We start from the raw sequence: 21,417 nt of genomic DNA on the forward strand, positions 1-21,417 counted from the left end.
GGAAGAAGGGGATGAGTGGAGCTGTTTTTAAAAATGAATAACTAGTGTGAAAATAGCATGCTGAAGACCTACCTGGAAAAGCAGTTTAGCTTTGCTGTCTTTGATCTTGCCCTTTCTCCACTAGTTCTCTGTGTTTGTGCTACATATATATATATATATTTTTTTTTTTTTTTTTTTTTTTTTTTGCGGTACGCGGGCCTCTCACCGCTGTGGCCTCTCCCGTTGCGGAGCACAGGCTCCAGACGCGCAGGCTCAGCGGCCATGGCACATGGGCCCAGCCGCTCTGTGGCATGTGGGATCTTCCCGGAACGGGGCACGAACCCGTGTCCCCTGCATCGGCAGGCGGGCTCTCAACCACTGCGCCACCAGGGAAGCCCTGTGCTATATTTTTTAAAATTTTGTTTTGGTTTTGTTTCCTTTTGTTTTTTAAAGTTAAATGGAATCTGGGAAGTTCTCTGTTTTTTCATAACCAACAAGGTGTGCCAGAATCACCCATAGAACTCTTGGAAGTTCACCATATGCTCGGACACCTCACCCCCGCCCCATTCGTTAGAGCTGGGGTGGAGCCCTGGTATCTGTTTTTTGTTTTTAAACTTTGTTAAGTCCTATCAAAGTCAGACCTTTTAAAAAGAGAAATTCTGGCCTTCAGAGATGTTGTTTGCTCAAGGTTCCCATAAATATTGAGTAGTAGTAACTGGTTTCCATACTGTTCATTAATAATCTCTCACAAAACTGCAAACGAAATTCCTCCTCAGGATACACGTATGTTTTTACGTTGTTACTTTATTTCTTTGTGGTGATATGGATCTTCTGTTTTGGAGTGTTTTCCTTTTCCTGGATTGAATGGCAACACTGAAGAATTTTCAAGCCTTTGTTAATTTTTCAAATCTGTGGATAGATTTAGCAGCATTCAAACAAATTTGGAAACAACTTACACCTTCTCCAACTCCTATAATTAAAGGCAGAGGAAAAGCATAGTAAACGTAACAAAAGGGTCATTTCAGAGGGATATAAGTACTAATTTGATTGTTCATGCAGGAAGTAAAAACAGAGAAGTTGTTTAATTCTAAACATCATTAAGATGCCCCTAAACTGTTTATTCCTTAAGCTGAACCTTAAGGTATATGATCTGGAGAGAACTGCTGCTATAGTCTATAATTGCCTCATAAAATGTAATAACTGACACAAGGAAGTAATAAACTTTTCACAAGGAAGATCTTATTTTCTTCAAGTTTCTTTATACTTGTTTATGATTCCAAAACAGCAAAGCTGAACACGGTAGGCAATCCGCTAGACTTAAAATGAACATATTGGCCTTACAAAAATGAATATGTCTTAGACCTTCTGAGTGGATCATAGGAGATCAACACATCCGTGAAATCTACTGAAAGCAGCTATTGTCCCTAGGTCTTTTGACCATTACAGTAGTGTAAAAAGGCCGTAGAGGAGGGTTTTTTTTGGCAGTGAACTTGCTATTCAGTAGTAATTCCTGGCTTCTTTGGGGCCATGATGATTAATGAATGTTTAGTTCCTAGAATTGGGAGTGAAGATTTATACTTATTAGGTAGCAGTGTAATATTCAAATGTAGTGTTCCTGAAACTTTTCTACATCATAGTAGCAGTCTTAATTCAGTTATATAATGTATATATGAGCTTGAAAATCTCCAAGAAATGGGTATATATGGGAGATTCAAGAGCCTTTCCGCCAAGATTTTAAGAGACTGTGTATGAATATCTTGACTGATCTAGTCTTAATGTCGTTCCCCATGGGACCTCGGTTTCTCATTCTTTCCTCCATTACAGTGACTGTATTCGTAAAATTTCATGGTGTAAAAATACCAGTTTATGTTCTTTTTCCTGTTGGTGGACATGTGTTTTGTTTCTAGTTTTGTGCTAAAATAAAAAGAGAAGCATAACAATGTTATGAGAATTGTTGAATATTTCTCCAAATTTATGTACATTAGAGTTTCTCTGAGGGTGTATACCTAGGGGTGTATACCTAGGGGTGTATACCTAGGGGTGTATACCTAAGGGTGTATACCTAAGGGGAATTACTGGCTCGTGAAGTGCGTGTAGCCCCAGTTTTTCTAGATAGTGTCAAGTTGTTTTCCAGTGTGATGATGAGTTTAGTCTCCACCTGAGATGTTAGGTGTTTCCATTACTACTTGAGGACATTCGGTATTGTTAGACTTTGGACATTTTTGTCAGTCTGGTGAACATAAAAGAATATTCTGTTGCTTTTTTATTTGCATTTCCTGATTATCAGTGAAATTGAGCATCCTTTGTGTTTTTTAAGCCATTCACGTTTCTTCTGTGAATTGTCTCTTCATGTCTTCTGTTCACCTTTCTATTGTTTAGTTTGTCTTTTTTGATTTATAGGAGTTCCTTAAAGTATTTTGGTTACCAGTACTTTGGGTGGAATTGTTTTGCTCTTTGTTATTTTCTGCATCCTCACATCAAAGTTATTTTCCTGTGTTTTCATCTACTAGTTCTAAAGACTTAGATATATATACAGAGGTCTAACCTGCCTTAAATTGGTTTTGTTTTAAATGTTAAAGTTTTTATGTCTGGCAAGGCATGTCAGTCGCTGTGTTTTGTTTGTTTGTTTGTTTGTTTGCGGTACGCGGGCCTCTCACCGCTGTGGCCTCTCCCGTTGCGGAGCACAGGCTCCGGACGCGCAGGCTCAGCGGCCATGGCTCACGGGCCCAGCCGCTCCGTAGCATGTGGGATCTTCCCGGACCGGGGCACGAACCCGTGTCCCCTGCATCGGCAGGCGGACTCTCAACCACTGCGCCACCGGGGAAGCCCAGCTGTGTTCTTTTTATTAAAGAATTTTGTGGCTCTTACTAGCCCAGACGTCTTAAAAATAAGTTATAGAATTGGCTTGTCAAATGCTACCAAAATGCTATTGGGCTTTTAATTTCAGTTACGTTGAATCTATATAAGTAATTTGCAGGGATGGCTTTCAAAGGATAATTTTTTATGCATGTTTAATACTTTTTAAACACTGAGGTTGGGGTCTTGCGGGAGTTTCTTGCTTTTAAAAGTATCTTTTTTAGTGCTAATAATCATTAAGTGATACAAATAGAGGTAGTTCATTACTTTACATATTTAATTCCGAAAGAGGAGTATGTAATTCTAAAACTCAGTTGTAAGGACGAAAGTTCAAAGTAGGAGTCTCCTCTTAGGCATCACATCCTGAGTCCACTCTGGGGTTGCTCACCACCGTGACTCTCCTGATTGTGACACTAAGGCTGTTGTCATGTTTAAGTAGACTGTTTTTGTGCTCATGAGCATTTTCACCTTATTTTATGATGCATAGAAATTAAGTCTTGGAGAATTGTATTGTCCCTTTATATCCTAATGGAAGCTTATTTGAAAGTGTAGTTAGTACAGGACAATACCATGGAGATGTTGTGGGCTCAATTCCAGACCACCACAGTGAAGCAGGTCTCACAATAAAACAAGTCAAACGAATTTTTTGGTCTCCCAGTGTAATATAAAAGTTGTGTTTACACTATACTGTAGTCTATTAAGTGTGCCATAACATTATATCTAAAAAACAAAGTATACCTTAATTTAAAAAGAATGCTGTTGGAAAAATGGCACGGAGAGACTTGCCCAATACAGGGTTGCTGCAGAACCTTCCATTTGTTGGCTGGGGTGGGGGGGGGGGAGAAAAAGGCAGCAACTGCGAAATGCAATAAAGGCAAAACGCAATACAAGAAGGTGTGCTTGTGCGTGTGTTTGAGACAGCATTACTAATAGAGTGTGGTACTGTGAGACTCAGACGTGGGTATGGTAGAGTCGCTGCCTTGCCAGGTTTTGTGACTTCAAGCAAGTTATGTAATCTTTTTTCAGTTTTCTCATCTATGAAATCAGGATATGAAATGTCTGCCTCATATCTAGTCAGCCAGATATTTACTGAGCCCCCTCTGTGCTACCTTGTAAATATTAAATGAGGTTACTTGAGTTAGGTGCCTGCCACATGGGTGTTGCTTGTTTGAGGTTGGTTCCAGTTTCCTCTATTGAAGTAATGTTTTTCAGCTTTATTATCTCCTTTTTATTTAGAATCTACATCAGGAGACAAATCGGTGTCACACTCTTGCACAACTCCTTCCACGTCTTCTGCCTCTGGACTGAACCCCACGCCTGCCCCTCCAGCCTCTGCTTCAGCAATGCCTGTCTCTCCTGTCCCACAGTCACCAATACCTCCATTACTGCAGGACCCAAACCTGCTCAGACAGTTGCTTCCTGCTTTGCAAGCCACGCTGCAACTCAATAATTCTAATGTGGACATATCCAAGATAAATGAAGGTAAGTTTTCATTGTGATAATTTCTACCAAGTTCAGCTGCATTGTGCAAAATTATGTAATTAGTAAAATCCCCAATATAGGAATGGTCTTTGTTTTGTTTTGAAATTCCCATTTGAACTTCATGCTTTGGAGTTTATATCCCCCATAGCTGAAAGTCTTTGTGACTGTAATTGAATTAGCAATACTTGGATTTTCTGTATATTTTTCAAGACTTGCTGTGTACCTGGTAGTTACTGGAGATAACTCTTCCATCAGCTTAATGTATACGGCAAATTTTTTTTTTCTTTCAAAGTGAAAACAGAAAAAAGAATATTTGCAAAAACTGATTTGAAAACACCTGGTTTCAAACATATTTCAAGAAGTCTCATGTATATCGGTAAATGATTATTTGGAATATTTAAAATATGCTAATTACTAAGAGTAGGAATTCAGGAAGTTCTTAAACTACTTAAACACTTTTGAGAAGGGAAGTAATGGATAACATTATGCTATTTTTCCTAGTTAATTGCATTGTTAATTCCAACTTTACTTTTCAGTGTACTACTAAAGTATTTGGGCAGCCACCTCAAAGAAGTCTGAATAAAAGTGGATGTAGTTTTTAATTCATAAACCATTCAGATTGAAACATTAAGCCTTATGAACATTGCAAAATTTTCTATTTGTGTACACTTCCACATAAGTGGTTAAATTCTTCCTTTACCCTAAAAATGGAGCTATCTTAGGCTAGTTGGTCATTAACCTTCCATTCTTATTCTCTTCAGCATTTCTGTATTTTCTTGTTTGATAGGTAAACATTTTACTGGGCAAAGTGGGGCTTTTAAACATTTTGAAGAAATGATAGCCTAAGCAAATGTCAATAATAAAAGATCTTATGCTTCAAAAATACATGGTATTCCAAAGTACCCAGCTTTTTAATACCCATTTTTGAAAGCTTGTTGTGGGTGAGTGTTGATGCAGGGTTTGAGTGCTCAGCTGGTCTAATAATACAATCGCATGAAATAACTGCTGTTTATCCAGTTAATTCCAAGTAATGTACTAAGTACCTTGCCTACGTATGGATAGGTTTCTGGTATAATCAGAAGTTCCGGTGAATACTCTTTGCTGTTTTAAAAGTCTCATAGAGGAGTTTCCTTTAACTGGACACCTAAACTTTACTGTAAAGGAAACTCTACTGTTTTATTGTATAAACCCATTAAACTTCTTTGCCTTTTGTCTCAGGTCACCTCACCTCTCTAGGCTCGTTGTATTACTCCTGTCTTCTAGGCTTTTATTTTGGGAGTTCTAGTATGGAAACACTCCAGACTTTTTCTGGGTTCCTTTTGAGTTTTCAAGTTGTAACTAATACCACATATGCCACTGTGTTTTTATTTGAATTTAAGATGTAATATGTTTATAGTTCTTACAGCAGCTGTGACCCAAGCCTCATTGCAGTCTATCATTCATAAGTTTCTCACTGCTGGACCATCTGCTTTCAACATGACTTCTCTGATCTCTCAAGCTGCTCAGCTCTCTACACAAGGTACTTATACTCTTAGATGCCTCTAGAATTGTGTCTTGGTGGGGGCAGGTGGGATTTGTAGCAGATTTTTCTTTAGTCTTTGAAGAGAGCGTAGCTATGATACTGATTTTATTTTGATTTTTTAACTGCTGTATACAAGTAGTATTTTTCTTTATCTTTTGAGATGAAACAAGCTTTTGACATATATCTTACACTGTTGCCATCATATCTGCAATATAGTCTATATTTAATTCAGCATTTAAGTCGTTAGTGAGATATTTTACGCCAAAGCTAAAATCAACTATGATATACCCTCAATCTTTGCGAATCGCTGGATCTGTTTTAAGAGTTGAAGTTTGCTTCAAGTTGGTGTTAGATGGGTTTTGACCAGAGGATGCAGAAACGCGCAAGCCCTGCCTTGAGTTAGCCAGCCCTCTTCTCCGTGCAGGTGCCCAGCGGGGACGGGGCACGAAGGAGCACGCGGGAAATGAAAGGGTTGCCTGGCTTGCCCCCAGCCCCGGCGCAGAAAGCCGCTGCAGCGAGCAGGAGTATCTGGCCTCCTGGCGCAGCGCGCAGTGAGGGCCGCCAGCCCTTGGGCGGCCTCCTGGGGCGGGGACCTGTGGGGGGACGGTCGGGCCTGCTTGTAGGGTGAGAAGGAGGCAGCGAGGGTGAGGTGAGGCCTCGCAGGTGAGCGTGTTCCCAGACGCAGTGGGGGCTGCACTGGGAGTGCCCGTCCCGCTCAGCAGCCCATTGGCCAGTGTGGCCCCAGCGAGTGCTTAGCTGCTGACTTCGTCAGATAGCTGTTCTCTTTGGGGCTGTGGGGCCTGTGGAGAGATGCTGCAGATCTCCTGCACATAACCTACAGTGGCTTTTGGTTTATTTCACTCTTCACAGCCCAGCCGTCTAATCAGTCTCCGATGTCTTTGACGTCTGACGCATCATCCCCGAGGTCCTATGTGTCTCCGAGAATAAGCACACCTCAGACTAACGCAGTCCCTGTCAAGCCTTTGGCTAGTACTCCTCCTGTTTCATCACAGCCAAAGGTATGTCGCCCTTGAGGGAAATTGGGAAAGAAACCGCTTCTGGTTAAAGCAAGTTTCATAATGTTTTAGAATATGTATTAGAGAAAAAGCCCTCTTTTGGGAATGAGGTAGTGGTGGGATGGATGACAGGTGAGTGAGAATAGGTTCAGGTTAGACTCTCAGTTGATGACTTGGAGGGGAGGGAATTGCATCTGTGCCACTTTTATACACTGGTTCTCTTCTCTTCATTGGCTTTGTGGATAAAGAAGGTATACTAATTGAGTCTTAATATTTGTAGAATTTTTAGACGGAGATATCAGAGAACATGTTTTCCAGTGATTTTCTCCATACTTTTTTTTTAACATCTTTATTGGAGTATAATTGCTTCACAGTGGTGTGTTAGTTTCTGCTTTATAACAAAGTGAATCAGCTTTACGTACACATATATCCCCATATCCCCTCCCTCTTGCGTCTCCCTCCCACCCTCCCTATCCCACCCCTCTAGGTGGTCACAAAGCACCGAGCTGATCTCCCTGTGCTGTGCGGCTGCTTCCCACTAGCTATCTGTTTTACATTTGGTAGTGTATATATGTCCATGCCACTCTCTCACTTCGTCCCAGCTTACCCTTCCCCCTCCCTGTGTCCTCAAGTCCATTCTCTACGTCTGCGTCTTTATTCCTGTCCTGCCCCTAGGTTCTTCAGAACCATTTTTTTTAATATTACGTATATATGCATTAGCATACGGTATTTGTTTTTCTCTTTCTGACTGACTTCACTCTGTATGACAGACTCTAGGTCCATCCACCTCTCTACAAATTACAGAAATGAGTCAGTTTCTCTGCTAAGAGCTTTATATGTATTATATTAATTTTCACATCAGCTACTATTTGCTTCATTTAATAGAAAATGAAATCTTCCGTTAAGTCTGATGTTTGTGGTCAAGTCAGATTTTGAGACCTAGGCCTTTCTGAGCACAGAACCCTTTTCATTAATACTAAGCTACACTGCCTGGTTGTCCCAGCGAAATCGCGCATGGCTGGCTCTTCAGAGCACGGTTAGAAAGTTGCTGGTTTCTATTCTTACTGGACTGTGAACAGGACCTTGCCATGCTACTGCCGATTTTGCATTACGTTCTTTGAGTCTTACACACAGATTCATAAGCGCTTCCCAGTCACACTCATTCTTTGCTTTGTAGCGTACCACCAGTAAAACTTGAGCTATTTGGAAGTTGGAATGTACAGGTTTAATTGTTTTCTTTTTTTAACTCTTACTGGTAACTATAGGAGGAAATTCTTTTTAGTTGTAAAACAGTGGGCTGTTTCAAACTTTCATGCCAAAGAACTCTTTATTCAAATAAAATCATAAGGGCTTCCCTGGTGGCTTAGTGGTTGAGAGTCCGCCTGCCGATGCAGGGGACACGGGTTCGTGCCCCAGTCCGGGAAGATCCCACATGCCGCAGAGCAGCTGCGCCCGTGAGCCATGGCCGCTGGGCCTGCGTGTCCGGAGCCTGTGCTCCGCAACGGGAGAGGCCACGACAGTGAGAGAACCGCTTACCACAAAAAAATAAATAAAGAAAGAAAATCATAAGCAGAAGCTTAAACATAAAAATGTATTGAAACAGCTTGAAATTGATGGTGGGCCGGCTCTTAGGTCTTCTGTTGGCTCATCTTCCCTACCAGCCATTTGTCTATGTGTGTTTTGGGCTCAGTCTAGATTAAGTTTTTAAATTTTGAGTTACAATTGTTAGTTTTTTGTGCAGTTCCTTATTGTTTGCCTGTATTTTGATGGGAGAAGAATTAAAAGGTGAGTTTTAGCAAAAGAGACCTTATTCTTAGAGCTTACAGCTCATCTGGCGGTGGTGTTCTAAGAGTACGTGGCGTGAGCGGCAGTGTTGGGTTTACCGTCAGTCCTAACGTTGTCATCTCAGATCCTTTAAGCAGGTAGCTCTGAGTTTTTTGCATTAAAAACTTACAAGTTGTTTTTAAAAGTAAGTGGACATTTGATCTCACAAAAATATTCTTTATAAAAGAACACGCTCTTCTATATTCAGAAGTAGCAGTGCCAACCAGAGTTGTTTGGGGTGATATTAATCCGCCCCCCCCCCCCGGAACAGCCTCTGCTGCTGACCAGCGTGACTTCATCCCAGGTGCCTCCGTCTGCATTTGTGCCTTAATTTCGGGCTTCCGTTTTTGACTCCTTGTTTTCTGTCTGTCGTATTTGAATGCGAATGATACTGGGTTGGCCAAAGAGTTCGTTCGGGTTTCTCATACCATCTTACGGAAAAACCCAAATGAACTTTTTGGCCACCCTAATATATGTGTCCCCACTGCAGTCATGGACCTCTTGGTCTGCCTGCGTAGGGTGACATCTCTTTGAAGCCCACTCCAGTTGAATTGTGTATGGGCCGTAGCTCATTCTCTGATAGACCGGTGTATACATTCTCTTCGTATGTGGTTGAAATTTGAGCAGCTGTATTTGTATGATGTGGTAACGAATTTATTTTTATTGATACAGGAATAACAGTAAATCAGAAGAGGTATTATAGTGTACTGGAAAGAAAACTGGGCTCAAAATCAGGAGAACTAGTTTCTTATGCTGGTTTGCTAAGTAATTTTTTGGCCCAGGGCTGTTTTATGAAATTAGATCTAAGTCTCAAAACTTGACTTTCTTCTAACTACATGATCTTTGGAAACTCATTTGATTCTACTTCTTTAAACCTCTAGATTATAAAGCGTTTAAGATTACTAACTAGACTTAGAGGAGTATGTGGATTTCGGCCTTAAATGACAATAGTTTACACAGTTAAATGTGGCTGTATCACTTATACTGATCTTATTAGGTAAGGACTACTAATACTAATCTTATTAGGTAAGGACAGTTAGGACTAGTCTTGTTACCTTAAAAATCACTGAATAGAAATAATTGGGAAGATAATAGAATAATACTAGAAATAATTTCATTGGTAGAACTTTCGTTCTTATTTAGTTTTCATGCTTTTCGTCTCTGTGGCAGAAGCCTTGTCTCACCAGATTTTGATATTTCAGGTTAGTACTCCAGTAGTTAAGCAAGGACCAGTTTCACAATCAGCCACACAGCAGCCTGTAACTGCTGACAAGCAGCAGGGTCATGAGCCTGCCTCTCCTCGAAGCCTTCAGCGCTCAAAGTAAGTTGATGTGGTGTGTTGAGGCCACATTGTTTTTTCCTTAATATGGCATATTGCCATATTGTTTGGATATTATTATATGCATATATGTCGTAGAACTTGATCTTGGAAGAATCCATGAATAGCTTAACCATAGTTTTGTGTATTATAAAATTTACAAAGGCAAATCTTACTACAATAAGTAAATTGTCTCTAGTAATGAATCCTGGGTTAATTTGAAGAAAGTGGCTCTTTCTTTAGAATTTTACTTGGTGAACTCTGATGGGAGTAATAATATGTGATACTTGTAGAAGGCACATGATTTTATACTACTTCATTAGTTGGAAATGATACCATTTTTAACTTCCTAATAGCAGTTTTAGATTTGAATGTATTGATAAAGCCAAATATCTCATCTAAAACTTGGGCCAGTATTTTACAACTGGTGTGTGTGTGTGTCTGCGTGCATGTGTCTTTCCTGACCCCTGTAGGGTCAACTCTGACCCTATATGGATTGCTTGTCAGATACAGAGCTGTATTGTGTAGAACTGTACTGTGTTGTCGGTTTTCTTTGTTTATTAACTTTAAATGGTTTTAATTTGATTGATTTTCCTATTTTTATTTCTTGCTATGAGGTGGCAACATAATTCAGCTGTTGTTTTCTAAACAACCATTTCAGAGCATGTACATCCACATGACAGTTGTTCCCTTCAAAATGATCACTTTGGGAAGCTATCTACTTCAGCAGTGTTGCCATTGCTCAGAACATTTTGGGGAAATTCTTTTTTTAAATTGGCATTAGAGGCTGCAGTATAATTATAAATATCCTCAGTGGTGAAAATGCTTCATTCATCCTTTGGGAGACTTAGTTTTTGGAAATAACTGATGTGAAGCAGGTAGGAAATCAACTTGGGTGATTATTTATATCCCCGAATCCTAGCCCAAGCCATACAGTTTTAGAAGAAGAAGATAAGCAACCTCAGAGTGTTGCTTTTTTTGGTCTTATTTTGCCATTAAACTCTTGCATTGTTTTGCAATTAAAAGTTTTTTGCTTCACATTATTTCACCCTCTGATTCAGCACTTTATTCTGATATTAAACAGTCAAAGGCAGTGTACTTTTTCCCCCTCCATATCTTCATGTACTTAAGATGGAATAATGTGCCTTATATCTACACCTGTTCAAGTGTGACCATTGCTTAGTTACATCCTTGTTAGTGTTTGTAGTATACAAAGTCAGCAGGTTCTGCTGTCACATTTGGGAGAGTACTGATACTTTAAATTCAACTCTGACGTTAATGTTAAAGGGGCTGTTTTAACTCCCCAAAGCGCATTAGGAATACACGATGTAAGTATACTTCGCAGTTTAAGTTCTCTTTATGTGATGTTAAAATAATAAATATTTGTTAGGCATTTGTGCACCTTTAAGTGAATGAACGGTATTGACAGACAGTGTCCAGGACGCCCAGAGACCACTTGTAAACATACTACACTGTCCATCGTGTTTCCTCTCGTAGCAGCCAGAGAAGCCCGTCACCTGGTCCAAATCACACGTCTAGCAGTAATGCATCAACTGCAGCCGTTGTACCACAGGCTTCATCCGCCCGTCCTGCGTGTGCGTTCACGCCTACGCTAGCAGCACACTTCAGTGAACATCTCATCAAACACGTCCAAGGATGGCCTGCAGATCATGCAGAGAAGCAGGTGTGTTACATGGTCACAGCAGACGCTTAACCTTTGGATGACTGGCAGCTTGATTCTACTGTGAGAAAATCCAATCTGGACCAGTGGATTCAAGCTGTATTTGAAACAAGTAATTTCTAATTAGATTGTCTGTGGTCACTTTGTAAAATACTTGATGTGGGTATTTGTGAGGTAACGTTTTGCGGTTTCACATAAAATAGTTTAATGATCAGTATAGCTCCCATTATCAAGTGCTCAGCATTTAGCTCTGTGCTAAGTGCTTTATGTTTGTTTTCTCCACTTTCTAAAACTACTAACCAGTGCAGATAATGAGTTTTCCATTTTACTAATGAGGCCTTTAAGACCAAATAGATCTATACTAGGGTCACCCCGTTACTGCAGTGTTATGACTCAAAGCCGTTGTGCTTTTTCTACTCAGCCGGCCACTCTGATAGTTTTAGAACCTGTTAGTGCAGTTGACCCTTGAACACCTCAGGGGTTGGGAGGCCGACCCTCCACATAGTCGAAAATCCGAGTATGGTTTATAGTCAGCCCTCCATATCCGGAGTCCGTCATCCCTCAGGTTCAAACAAGTGTGGATCGTGTAGTACAGTGGTGTTTATTGAAAAAAATCCACGTGTAAGTGGACCTGCACAGTTCAGATCTGTTGTTCAAGGTTCAGCTGTACTATTTATTAATCTTACGACTCTCCCTCCAGACTAGCTACTGGAGTTAGGGAACACTTTTGCTTTGGGATGAGGGACCTTAGGACATTGCAGTTACTGCCATTGGCTTTTCCCTTTTATCAAATGACTGACCATCTGAAATGTTCTTGAAGTTCATGGAAATATATTGTGTATCTCTTGATACAGGGATACAGTAGGCCCTTTTATCAGTGTTAATACCTGAACTTTACTTTGGCTGATCCAGCATCTTTATTTAACCACAAATCATGAGTCCTTCTATCCTAGCACTAAACTACTGTGAGACGGGAAATACTATCCTCCCAAGGAAACCTGAAGGGGAAATCTTAAAATGAACACTTTCCACCATTAGAGACAGTTTTTTAAAAGAAAATCATTTTCCCCCTTAGATTCATGAGCGTTTTTGTGGATTTAAAGGAAAAGATTTATTCTGTAATCTTGGTATAAAGTTGCACTCAAATTTAATGTTTTATTTTTTGTATGTGAATATAACTTATATTTCATGAGATTTTCATTTCTTTAATTATAGGCATCGAGATTGCGAGAGGAAGCCCATAACATGGGAAGCGTTCATATGTCAGAAATCTGTACTGAATTAAAAAATTTAAGATCTTTAGTCCGAGTATGTGAAATTCAAGCAACTTTGCGAGAGCAGAGGTAAGCTTTTCACTGAAATGAATTTTTTTCTGTTTTTTTTAGGTAATGCTAAAAATTATATATCTTAAAATAATTAGATCTTAAATTGGACTAAAGAACGTAAGTTGAATTTCATTTCTGAAATTTAAAGTTCTCTGATATATCACATTCCATGATACTGTAAACTGTGTTTTCATAATTTAATAACATTCCTGGCGAATGGTAGTGGCATCTAGATTTTCTTTCTCTTAACCCATGGTAAATGCTTCATTATTAGACTTTTTTTCTTGCGTTATGACAGTATACGGTACCAGTAATGTTTTATTTAAAAAGCGGGGTGCTGACAGCAACCAGTTACCAGGAGTCCCCTGTTCTGTTGAGAGCAGCGTTCTCTTGCTGAGGGTACATCTTTCCCTTGAAATTCAAATCATTGTTTACATTGTCCTCGCAGCATCAATAGACTCCCTTGGCAATTACATTAAGAATTCAGTTGTCCGGGAAGTTTAATGATAATATATCTGCTTTCTTTAATTGTTTTCACTTAAACTCTGTCTCATATTTCTTAATCTAGTATCTTACTCAAGTAGGATTTCTAGATCGTGTTAAATAAATAGTATAGATATATTTTTTAATGCCTATTACAAAATCGAGGGCTTAACTTTCAGTGGCTTCACCTCCTGTCTATATTGAGTGGCTGGGTCAGTAAGTAGAGCTTAATCTTGTCATGAAATCACAAAAATTTAATAAATGCCACGTTGGGATTTATAGTAAACTTGGAAAAGTGAGTTTTTACCTAACCTTTCAACTACTAAAATGTCTGGAGGTACTTGTTGAGTATCAGTTGGGAATTTCCTACTCTGGGATTGCTCTGACGGTAGTTCTAACGTACATAAAACTTAACTTTATTTTGGCTTGCTAGGCAGGCGATGCTCGTTACAGCAGCTTACTGAAACAGTCACGTATCGTATCAGTCCCATGTCACGTATCATGTTTGACTGTACACAGATACCCTGCTATATCAAAGCAGTAATCGTCATAGTTCGCAGAAGAAAGGGGTCAGAAGAGGAACAGTGTTAACAGAGTTCATGGAAATCGAGTTAGCTGTGGGATTTGTGTTTTAGTTTTTGTTTTAGATATACATGTCAGTTGGACTTTGCTCCATTTTTATGAACCTGCGTTTATGTTGAGAATTGTTCTTCAGAAACGATTAGCCTCTTGCCGCTCGTTAATTCTAGGCTTATTATATTGTGGTCCAGAAAACATGCAGTGTAAGTTTATCTCATGTTATCTGCTGCCTTTTGTGTCTGGTGATGATACAGTGAACAGTTACCTTTTAAGTCAGTCATTATATTCAAACTAATTATTGAGAACGGGTTTTAGAAAACTAGGAAACCTTCTAACTTTTGTCATCCTGACACTTTAATATATGTAATATTTTCAAATGGTGATTTTGTCCTAACTAGACTAATCAGTTTTAAATTACTTCATCTTAACTAGTAGTTACTCATTTTCTTTGTAAAGTTATTTTTATAGTTCAAAGTCTGGTTTTTCTGTAACATTTGTAATGACCACATGGGTTCTATTGCCCTCTTTTATTTTTCAGGATACTATTTTTGAGACAACAAATTAAGGAACTCGAAAAGCTAAAAAATCAGAATTCCTTCATGGTGTGAAGATGTGAATAATTGCACATGGTGTTGAGAACAGAACTGTAAATCTGTTGCCCAGTCTTAACATTTTTGAGCTGCATTTAAGTAGACTTTGGACCGTTAAGCTGGGCAAAGGAAATGACAAGGGGTGGGGGTCTGTGAGATTCAATTCAGGGGAAAGATACAAGACTGATTTGTAAAACCCTTGAAATGTAGATTTCTTGTAGATGTATTCTTCACGTTGTAAATATGTTTTGTAGAGTGAAGCCATGGGAAGCCATGTGTAACAGAGCTTAGACATCCAAAACTAATCGATGCTGAGGTGGCTAAATACCTAGCCTTTTACATGTAAACCTGTCTGCAAAATTAGCTTTTTTAAAGAAAAATTTGGGGGGTTAATTTATCATTCAGAAACCTTGCATTTTCAAAAAATTCAGTGCAAGCGCCAGGCGATCTGTGTCTAAGGATACAATTTTGAACCATATGGGCAGTGTACAAAATACCATGAAACAACCGTTTCCACACTTGCACCTGATCAAGAGCAGTGCTTCTCCATTTGTTTTGCAGAGAAATGTTTTTCATTTCCCGTGTGTTCCATTTCCCTCTGAAATCCTTGATCTGATTTTATCCATTTTTTAAGGCTCCTCTTTTTCTCCTTTCTTAAGGCACTGTTGCTATGGCACTTTTCTATAACCTTTTCATTCCTGTGTACAGTAGCTTAAAATTGCAGTGATTGAGCATAACCCACTTGTTTGTGTAAATTATTGAAATCCATTTGCACCCTGTAAGAATGGACTTAAAAGTACTGCTGGGCATGTGTGCTGAAAGTACATTGATGGCTCAAATATAAGGAAATGGCCCAATGAACATGGTTGTGGGGGAAGAGGAAACAGCTAGTCAGATGTGAATTGTATCTGTTATAATAAACATGTTAAAACAAACAAAAATTGTTATTTTTCTTTACCTTCGGTCAATGCATATTAGAATTTGAACTACCTGGGGATTCTTTGTCAGAACTATTCTTGTTGAACATTTATACTTAATTGAAGTAATTCCTTAAGGGAGGTTTTGTTTAAAGCAATTAACAGGAAATTGTGTATAAGAATATTTAACGAAATATGAAATTCAACAAGAATGATTAAGTCACTTCCCAAGTGGTTGTCATTTGTTAAACCCTGGTTTACCTGTCTTGCTATTAATGACATTTCATTTTGAAGGATGTTTGTGTTGTAGCTAACTGTTCAAGTCTGGTGCTGACTGCTGTTCTTAGCCATCACAAAACGCTAAATTTGTGTAATTGGAGCTTCCTGCTGTTACCTGAAAATGGTGGGAAAGCTCAGCTTTGTATATTGTTTCCTAAAGTATATTAAAATAAAAAAAGAAACTATTGCTACTATAAAATTACCTTGGCTTTTTTTTTCTTTGCTAAAATATTGGTCACATGGCCTTAGCATGACACTGCCAGTATTAAATCAGATCACAAGGGTTTCTTTATGCTGAAAGACCTCCTGATTTCAAAATCTTAACTTACCCAATTTAGAGACTTTTTTTCCTCTTGAGGCAGATGTATTCATGTGCTTTCAGAACTGCCAGCACCAAGGGCTTATTTTGTGATGTTAGACATTGTTAGTACATTCTGGGATGCTAAAATTCCAAATTGCTCTTGTGCTTTAAGCATATTTAAGGCTTAGAAAGATAATGCTCAGATTTTTCAATAAATTTAAAAAAGGTAAACTAAGCAATAGTATGGATGATACTTTCTAAAATACAAAAATGTTCCAGTGTAATTAAGAATTAAAGTGATACTGGAAACTGATTTTTTTTTTAAATTGTAACTTGAGGATACTTATAAAATGTAAGAAAAAGCAAATGTTATAAATTATATCGCCATGAAATGTTAATACCTGTGAGATTGTTGATATTTGCTGGACTTGACTAGTGCATGTAAATGAAACTCTGGAGAACTATGTTAAGTTAGAACCCTTACTGATGTAGTCCTATATCTTTTCTGGAGAGATGATGTAGTAGGCAGATGTTTCCTAATCAGATGGCAACTTGTGATTTAAGCTAACTTTGAACTTGGTTTGCCAATTGTTTATTGATCTATGTCACCTTATTTTGACTTTTAAAAATGTTTATATCCCTGAAGGAACTGCTCACATACACATATGTGATGCCTAATTTGAAATTTTCCTGGTGAATTTTTAAACAATTAAAAATTTTGTGGAAATATTTTTATAATATTTGATTCACTTATTCTGTAGTGAATTACTTTAAATACTGCACTTTAATACACACGTGGTGTCCAGCTACTAACCTTCTTGAGGTAACCAGGGAATATTTATTAAAATAGGCATAGTATCCCAGAATCTTCTTTATCTAGTTCTCCTGTTGCCATGGCTTTGAGCATGTATCTCATTTTGGTGGACACCTTGGTTCAGATAGTTTGCGAATAGAAATACAAATAGCCCCTGGGAAACCTCAGGGTTTTTATTTTTCTGTTTTGAAAGGGACATGAGTGGTGTTACATTCAAACCTTAAAAACTGATGTTGTAATAAAATGTATTTTGTGAAGGTGGGTCTGTTAGAGTCTTACCCCGAGGAGCCAGCCTCCCTACCTTTTTCCCCTTTGTTTTCTGTTTAACTAGTTTGACTAACTTTTAATTTTAAAACTTGGGCTATATCTCCAGATTTTAAGCACACTGAAAACTCTGTCAGCCCTTTTTAAACACATTATGCTGCTTTTAATAGCCCAAATGAGTGATTTTATCTTCCAGATTTTATGTATCTGCTTCACAGTTGTAAAATCTTGGAAAGGAGGTGCTTAAAATTTTTTGAAGAATTGTGAACCCATTTCAGAAACAATCTATTGTTGTCTTTAAACACAACCTTAACTTCAAGGGATTATTTCAAAGGGGAGGGGGCAGGGCGTGAAGTAATTCACTGCAAACCAGAACTATTGTAGTTCAGGACTTAGAGCTACTGTGTTTAGATGTGGGGTTTGAATATACGGATTTCTTTTCAATACTGTAAATACGGCTATATTCTTGTATTTGTACTGGAGTGTACAAAATGACACTGAAAAGTAATAAATATGTTTTGACTACATTGTGCAGTTATTTCAGAACAGTCTGTTTTGAAGGAGTGCATAATTTTATGCGTTTGAAGAAGAAAACTTAAAATACCAGGTTACTACAAAATTTTTAAATAGTTGTGTTCCAGGCACGTTTCACAGAATTTCTTAATTGCACTGTTTTAGTGAAAAACTTGGCTTAGAGTTGGGATTCTTTAGATCCTGTTATGATTTGCTGTACCCATTTCCCCTGATTCCGAGCTTGCGGAGTGCCCTCAAAGTGCATCCTGCTGAGGTGAGCTCGGCCAGGCCCTCGGCTTTCAGAATCCCACTCTTAGGTCGGTTTCACCCAGGTTATCTGCAGCCCTGGTCTCTTCCTTGAGCTCCCAACCAGTTAGTTTAACACTGGCCTTACCACGCGTGGCAAATTCTCTTAAGAAAAAGAGGAGCTCTTGCGCTTAAGACTTTTATCCTCCCCCTGTTCCCCGTCTTCAGGGGCCGACCCCGCGGTTCCCCCAGTTGCTCAAGACCCAGACGTTTTGTTCCCACACGTGCTCTGCCTTCCCGAGGTGCTTCGGGCCTGAGAGCCGCTGCCCACGTTTGCCCCTCCAGCCCAGCCCTCGCTCCTCTTTGAACCCGGCGCTGCCACGGCCTCCTGCCTTCCTGTCCGCACACGCATACACGTGCACAGCCTGCTCTCCGTGGCGTCACGCTCAGAACAAAACCCAGAGCTCCCCCGTGGCTTCTGTGTTCAAGCCCCGAACGTCAGCGCTGTCTCACGTCTGGTTCCTCCCTTGCTCGCTGCAGTCAGTCCCCCAGGGTCCTCCGTTCTCTTGCCTGGAAAGCCCTGTTCCCAGAGGCCTGCACAGCTAGCTGGCTGCCCGTTCAGTCTCTTCTCAGAGGCCTTCCCCGACCTCCCATCCAAATCAGAGCACCACTCTCTATGCCTGCGCGCTGGTATTCTTCAGAAGATAGTTACTGAATGAATTACGAGTGTTAAAGGGCTATGGACAGAATCAATTTAAGAGGATTGATTGACAAAGATTACGGAGCTTTTCAAGTTGTAATTTTGGTCCTCTCACCTTGGGAGATGGGCACGGAACAGCAGCTAGTTTTGTTTTCCTTTTAAGAAACGACAATTGGTTACCAAAACCGAACTCCAAACCCATTTTAATTGCTAGCATTGTGAAATGTGTGCTCGCTCACTCCCTCTCTCTCCCTCTCTCTCCTCTCTCTCTCTCTCAGGCAAGGTTAGTCAACTTGAACACATTTTAAGATTAAGCCACTGAGAAGCAAGATGCTACTTCTGATGGGAGAAGCCTGGGGAGATGGACCAGCAGAAGAGGGGGGTTGGAGACTGGGTCCAGGATTCACAGGGAGGGAAGGTTTGCTAGGCCCATGTCTTCGGTTCAGATGACGCCTTGACATCCAACCAGATCCTTCTTTCAGGACGGGTGTTTTAGGCAGAAAACACATACTATGCTCTGAGATGTGTCACTGACGGAGGAGCATCTTTATTACATCCACCCTAGAGGAGAACAGCTGGGGTGTGAGAATTCCCTGCTTTTGCGACGGTGCACTTCATAAACAGGTGTCTTTTTCTTTTTTGTGTGTGCCTACTGTTTAATTGCCCAGTTTGACCAGTCTATGCGGGTGTGTTGTGGCCTCAAGTTTTCTCATCCTGTTGAGGTAGTCCCAGGGTTATTACCTTGGAAGAAAAAGGCAGAATGCAAGGACAATAATGTTTGTTTCTTTACTGTATTATGTATTCCCATCACCTAGAAAAATCAGCACCTAGTGTATGCTCCAATATTTTTGCATGAATGAGTGAAGTAAACATTTTAACTATTTGCTTTGTAGGATTGCTCAAATTTGTATTTAATATTTAAATGTAATGCATTCAAACTTTTTTATTTAAAAAATAATTCATGATTAAAGAGGAGAGCTTGAACAGAGTCATTGTGAAATATCAACAGGCCACTCCCTTAAATTTCACTTTTTTTTTCCATTCTGATACCTTGACATTTTACCATCTTTTTGAGCTAAAACTGTTAAAAGTGATAAGCAGAAGATAGTTCCATGGTTGGAGAGGCTCTAATTTTTGAAATGCCAATGCAGAATCTCAGGCTCCATCTCTCTCTACCTGTTTGACAAGCACAAGGGTTGCAAAGATATTATGTAAAATACTGATGATGGAATTACAGCATAAGATAGCTGGTGAAATATCCCCCAATGCTTAACAAAACAAAAGTATTTGAAGAGCCAAAATATTCCTCCAGAAACCTCAAAACAATGAAAAAAGTACAAACCTGTCCTGTAATCTGTGAAAGGTGACGGCTGGAGAGAAAAGCGGACAGAAAATTTTGGTGGAGTTTAGCACATCCAGTCACCCCTGACTTAGGGCCCAGCCAGAAGGTAGAAGTCACCCTGGGTGTTTCCAAAGGAGGGAAATTGAAGCTGGCGGGGGGTAAAACCAAGGCAGGCCTGACTGGAGGGAACAACGGGGCAGCTCCCACCCAGGGAGCCGGGTCCAAGGCAAAGGCGAGCCCACTGAGGAAGATGCCAGCTGCGCAGAGAGGGAGAAGGCCCACCTCCCCACCTCTGCTTCGGCCCAGTTCGGCAGAGCTTACCCAGAAGCAGGACGGCAAGAGAGCCCGGCACGTGCTCTGCAGCCCTGAGCTGGGAAGAAACGGGAGGAAAATGGACCTAAGAGCAAGCAAGCAAATAACCAGCTCGAGCAGAACAAGGGACGAAAGTGTGCCAGTTTCAGCAATGCTTCCTGGCAGGACTTGATGCAGCACCGTCTGTGAAGTCCTAACAGATGTCTGAGAAACTGTATTGTGACCCAAACGTTACAGTTAGTAAGTTGTTCAAATATAACGACAGCAGACACTCCCAAACATAAAAGGGTCAGAGACCTTGAAGAAAGCAATCACTGACAAAATCTAACCAAGAGGTGAAGGGAGAAGGTGGTGAAAGCACCATTGGTGACGTGGAAGCAACCTAGACCTGCGACCCCAGAAGACGGGGCACGAGGCTCATGATGTAGGAAAGCGTGGCAAGGTTGGGATAAGGAAATGGGAGGAGATCCAAGTGCAGTCATTGGCTTCTTAGCAGGGAGAAAACAGGAGGCTGATCAATAGGAAGATGCTCTGTATGGGCAGGTCAAGCGCTTGCTCCAGCCGAGGCAAAACAATCAAACAATTTGAAAACGTAAACGCACAAAAAATTCAGAACTCAATACAAAATGCCTAAAACAGAAATAGTTGCTGTGAAGAAAACAAAACATGGTAATAAATTAGAGACCCACAAGGGAGGGAGGTGAGGGGTTTATCAAGGAGCCTGGAAAAGCCTCGCCTAAGACGTGACCTTCGGGCTGAGCCCTGAGGAGGGGGAACGAGGCAGCATGTCAAGCTCCACGTCACGTGAGGCTCGGCGGCACGACACGGGAAGCTGTCCCGGGAACCTCGTGAACAGAAAGACGCCTTTATCACCTCTGTTACTTCCAAGACTCCTTGGGAAATACTACTGTGGTTTTCAGTGATGCGAGGAAGCCAAGCTCAAGGGCGCTGGCTCTGCAACTGTGTGCGTTTATTCCCAACTCTGTTTAATGACTGCACGTTGGCAGCTCGAAATTGGCCACGGTGGTGATATGGACACCATGGAAATGGACTAACCCTCAAACCAGGCTTTAC

General features: G+C 40.2%; 1 protein-coding gene across 3 annotated transcripts in view; it reads left to right on the forward strand.

Annotated features, from left to right (window-relative positions):
- The window catches only part of WAC (WW domain containing adaptor with coiled-coil), an 84,563-nt gene extending 66,806 nt beyond the window's left edge, over nt 1-17,757 (forward strand). For all 3 annotated transcript variants that reach the window (XM_082619969.1, XM_082619967.1, XM_082619968.1), the window contains 7 exons: nt 4,072-4,317; nt 5,714-5,836; nt 6,710-6,858; nt 9,882-10,000; nt 11,495-11,681; nt 12,894-13,021; nt 14,604-17,757. In XM_082619969.1, coding sequence (XP_082476095.1) covers nt 4,072-4,317; nt 5,714-5,836; nt 6,710-6,858; nt 9,882-10,000; nt 11,495-11,681; nt 12,894-13,021; nt 14,604-14,673 — 1,022 coding nt within the window. In that variant the 3' untranslated portion in view covers nt 14,674-17,757. The remainder of the gene's footprint in view (nt 1-4,071; nt 4,318-5,713; nt 5,837-6,709; nt 6,859-9,881; nt 10,001-11,494; nt 11,682-12,893; nt 13,022-14,603) is intronic.
- The last annotated feature ends 3,660 nt before the right edge of the window (nt 17,758-21,417 follow it).

Source organism: Mesoplodon mirus (assembly GCF_964341445.2).
Source record: "Mesoplodon mirus genome assembly, chromosome: 4".
Lineage (NCBI taxonomy): Eukaryota > Metazoa > Chordata > Mammalia > Artiodactyla > Ziphiidae > Mesoplodon > Mesoplodon mirus.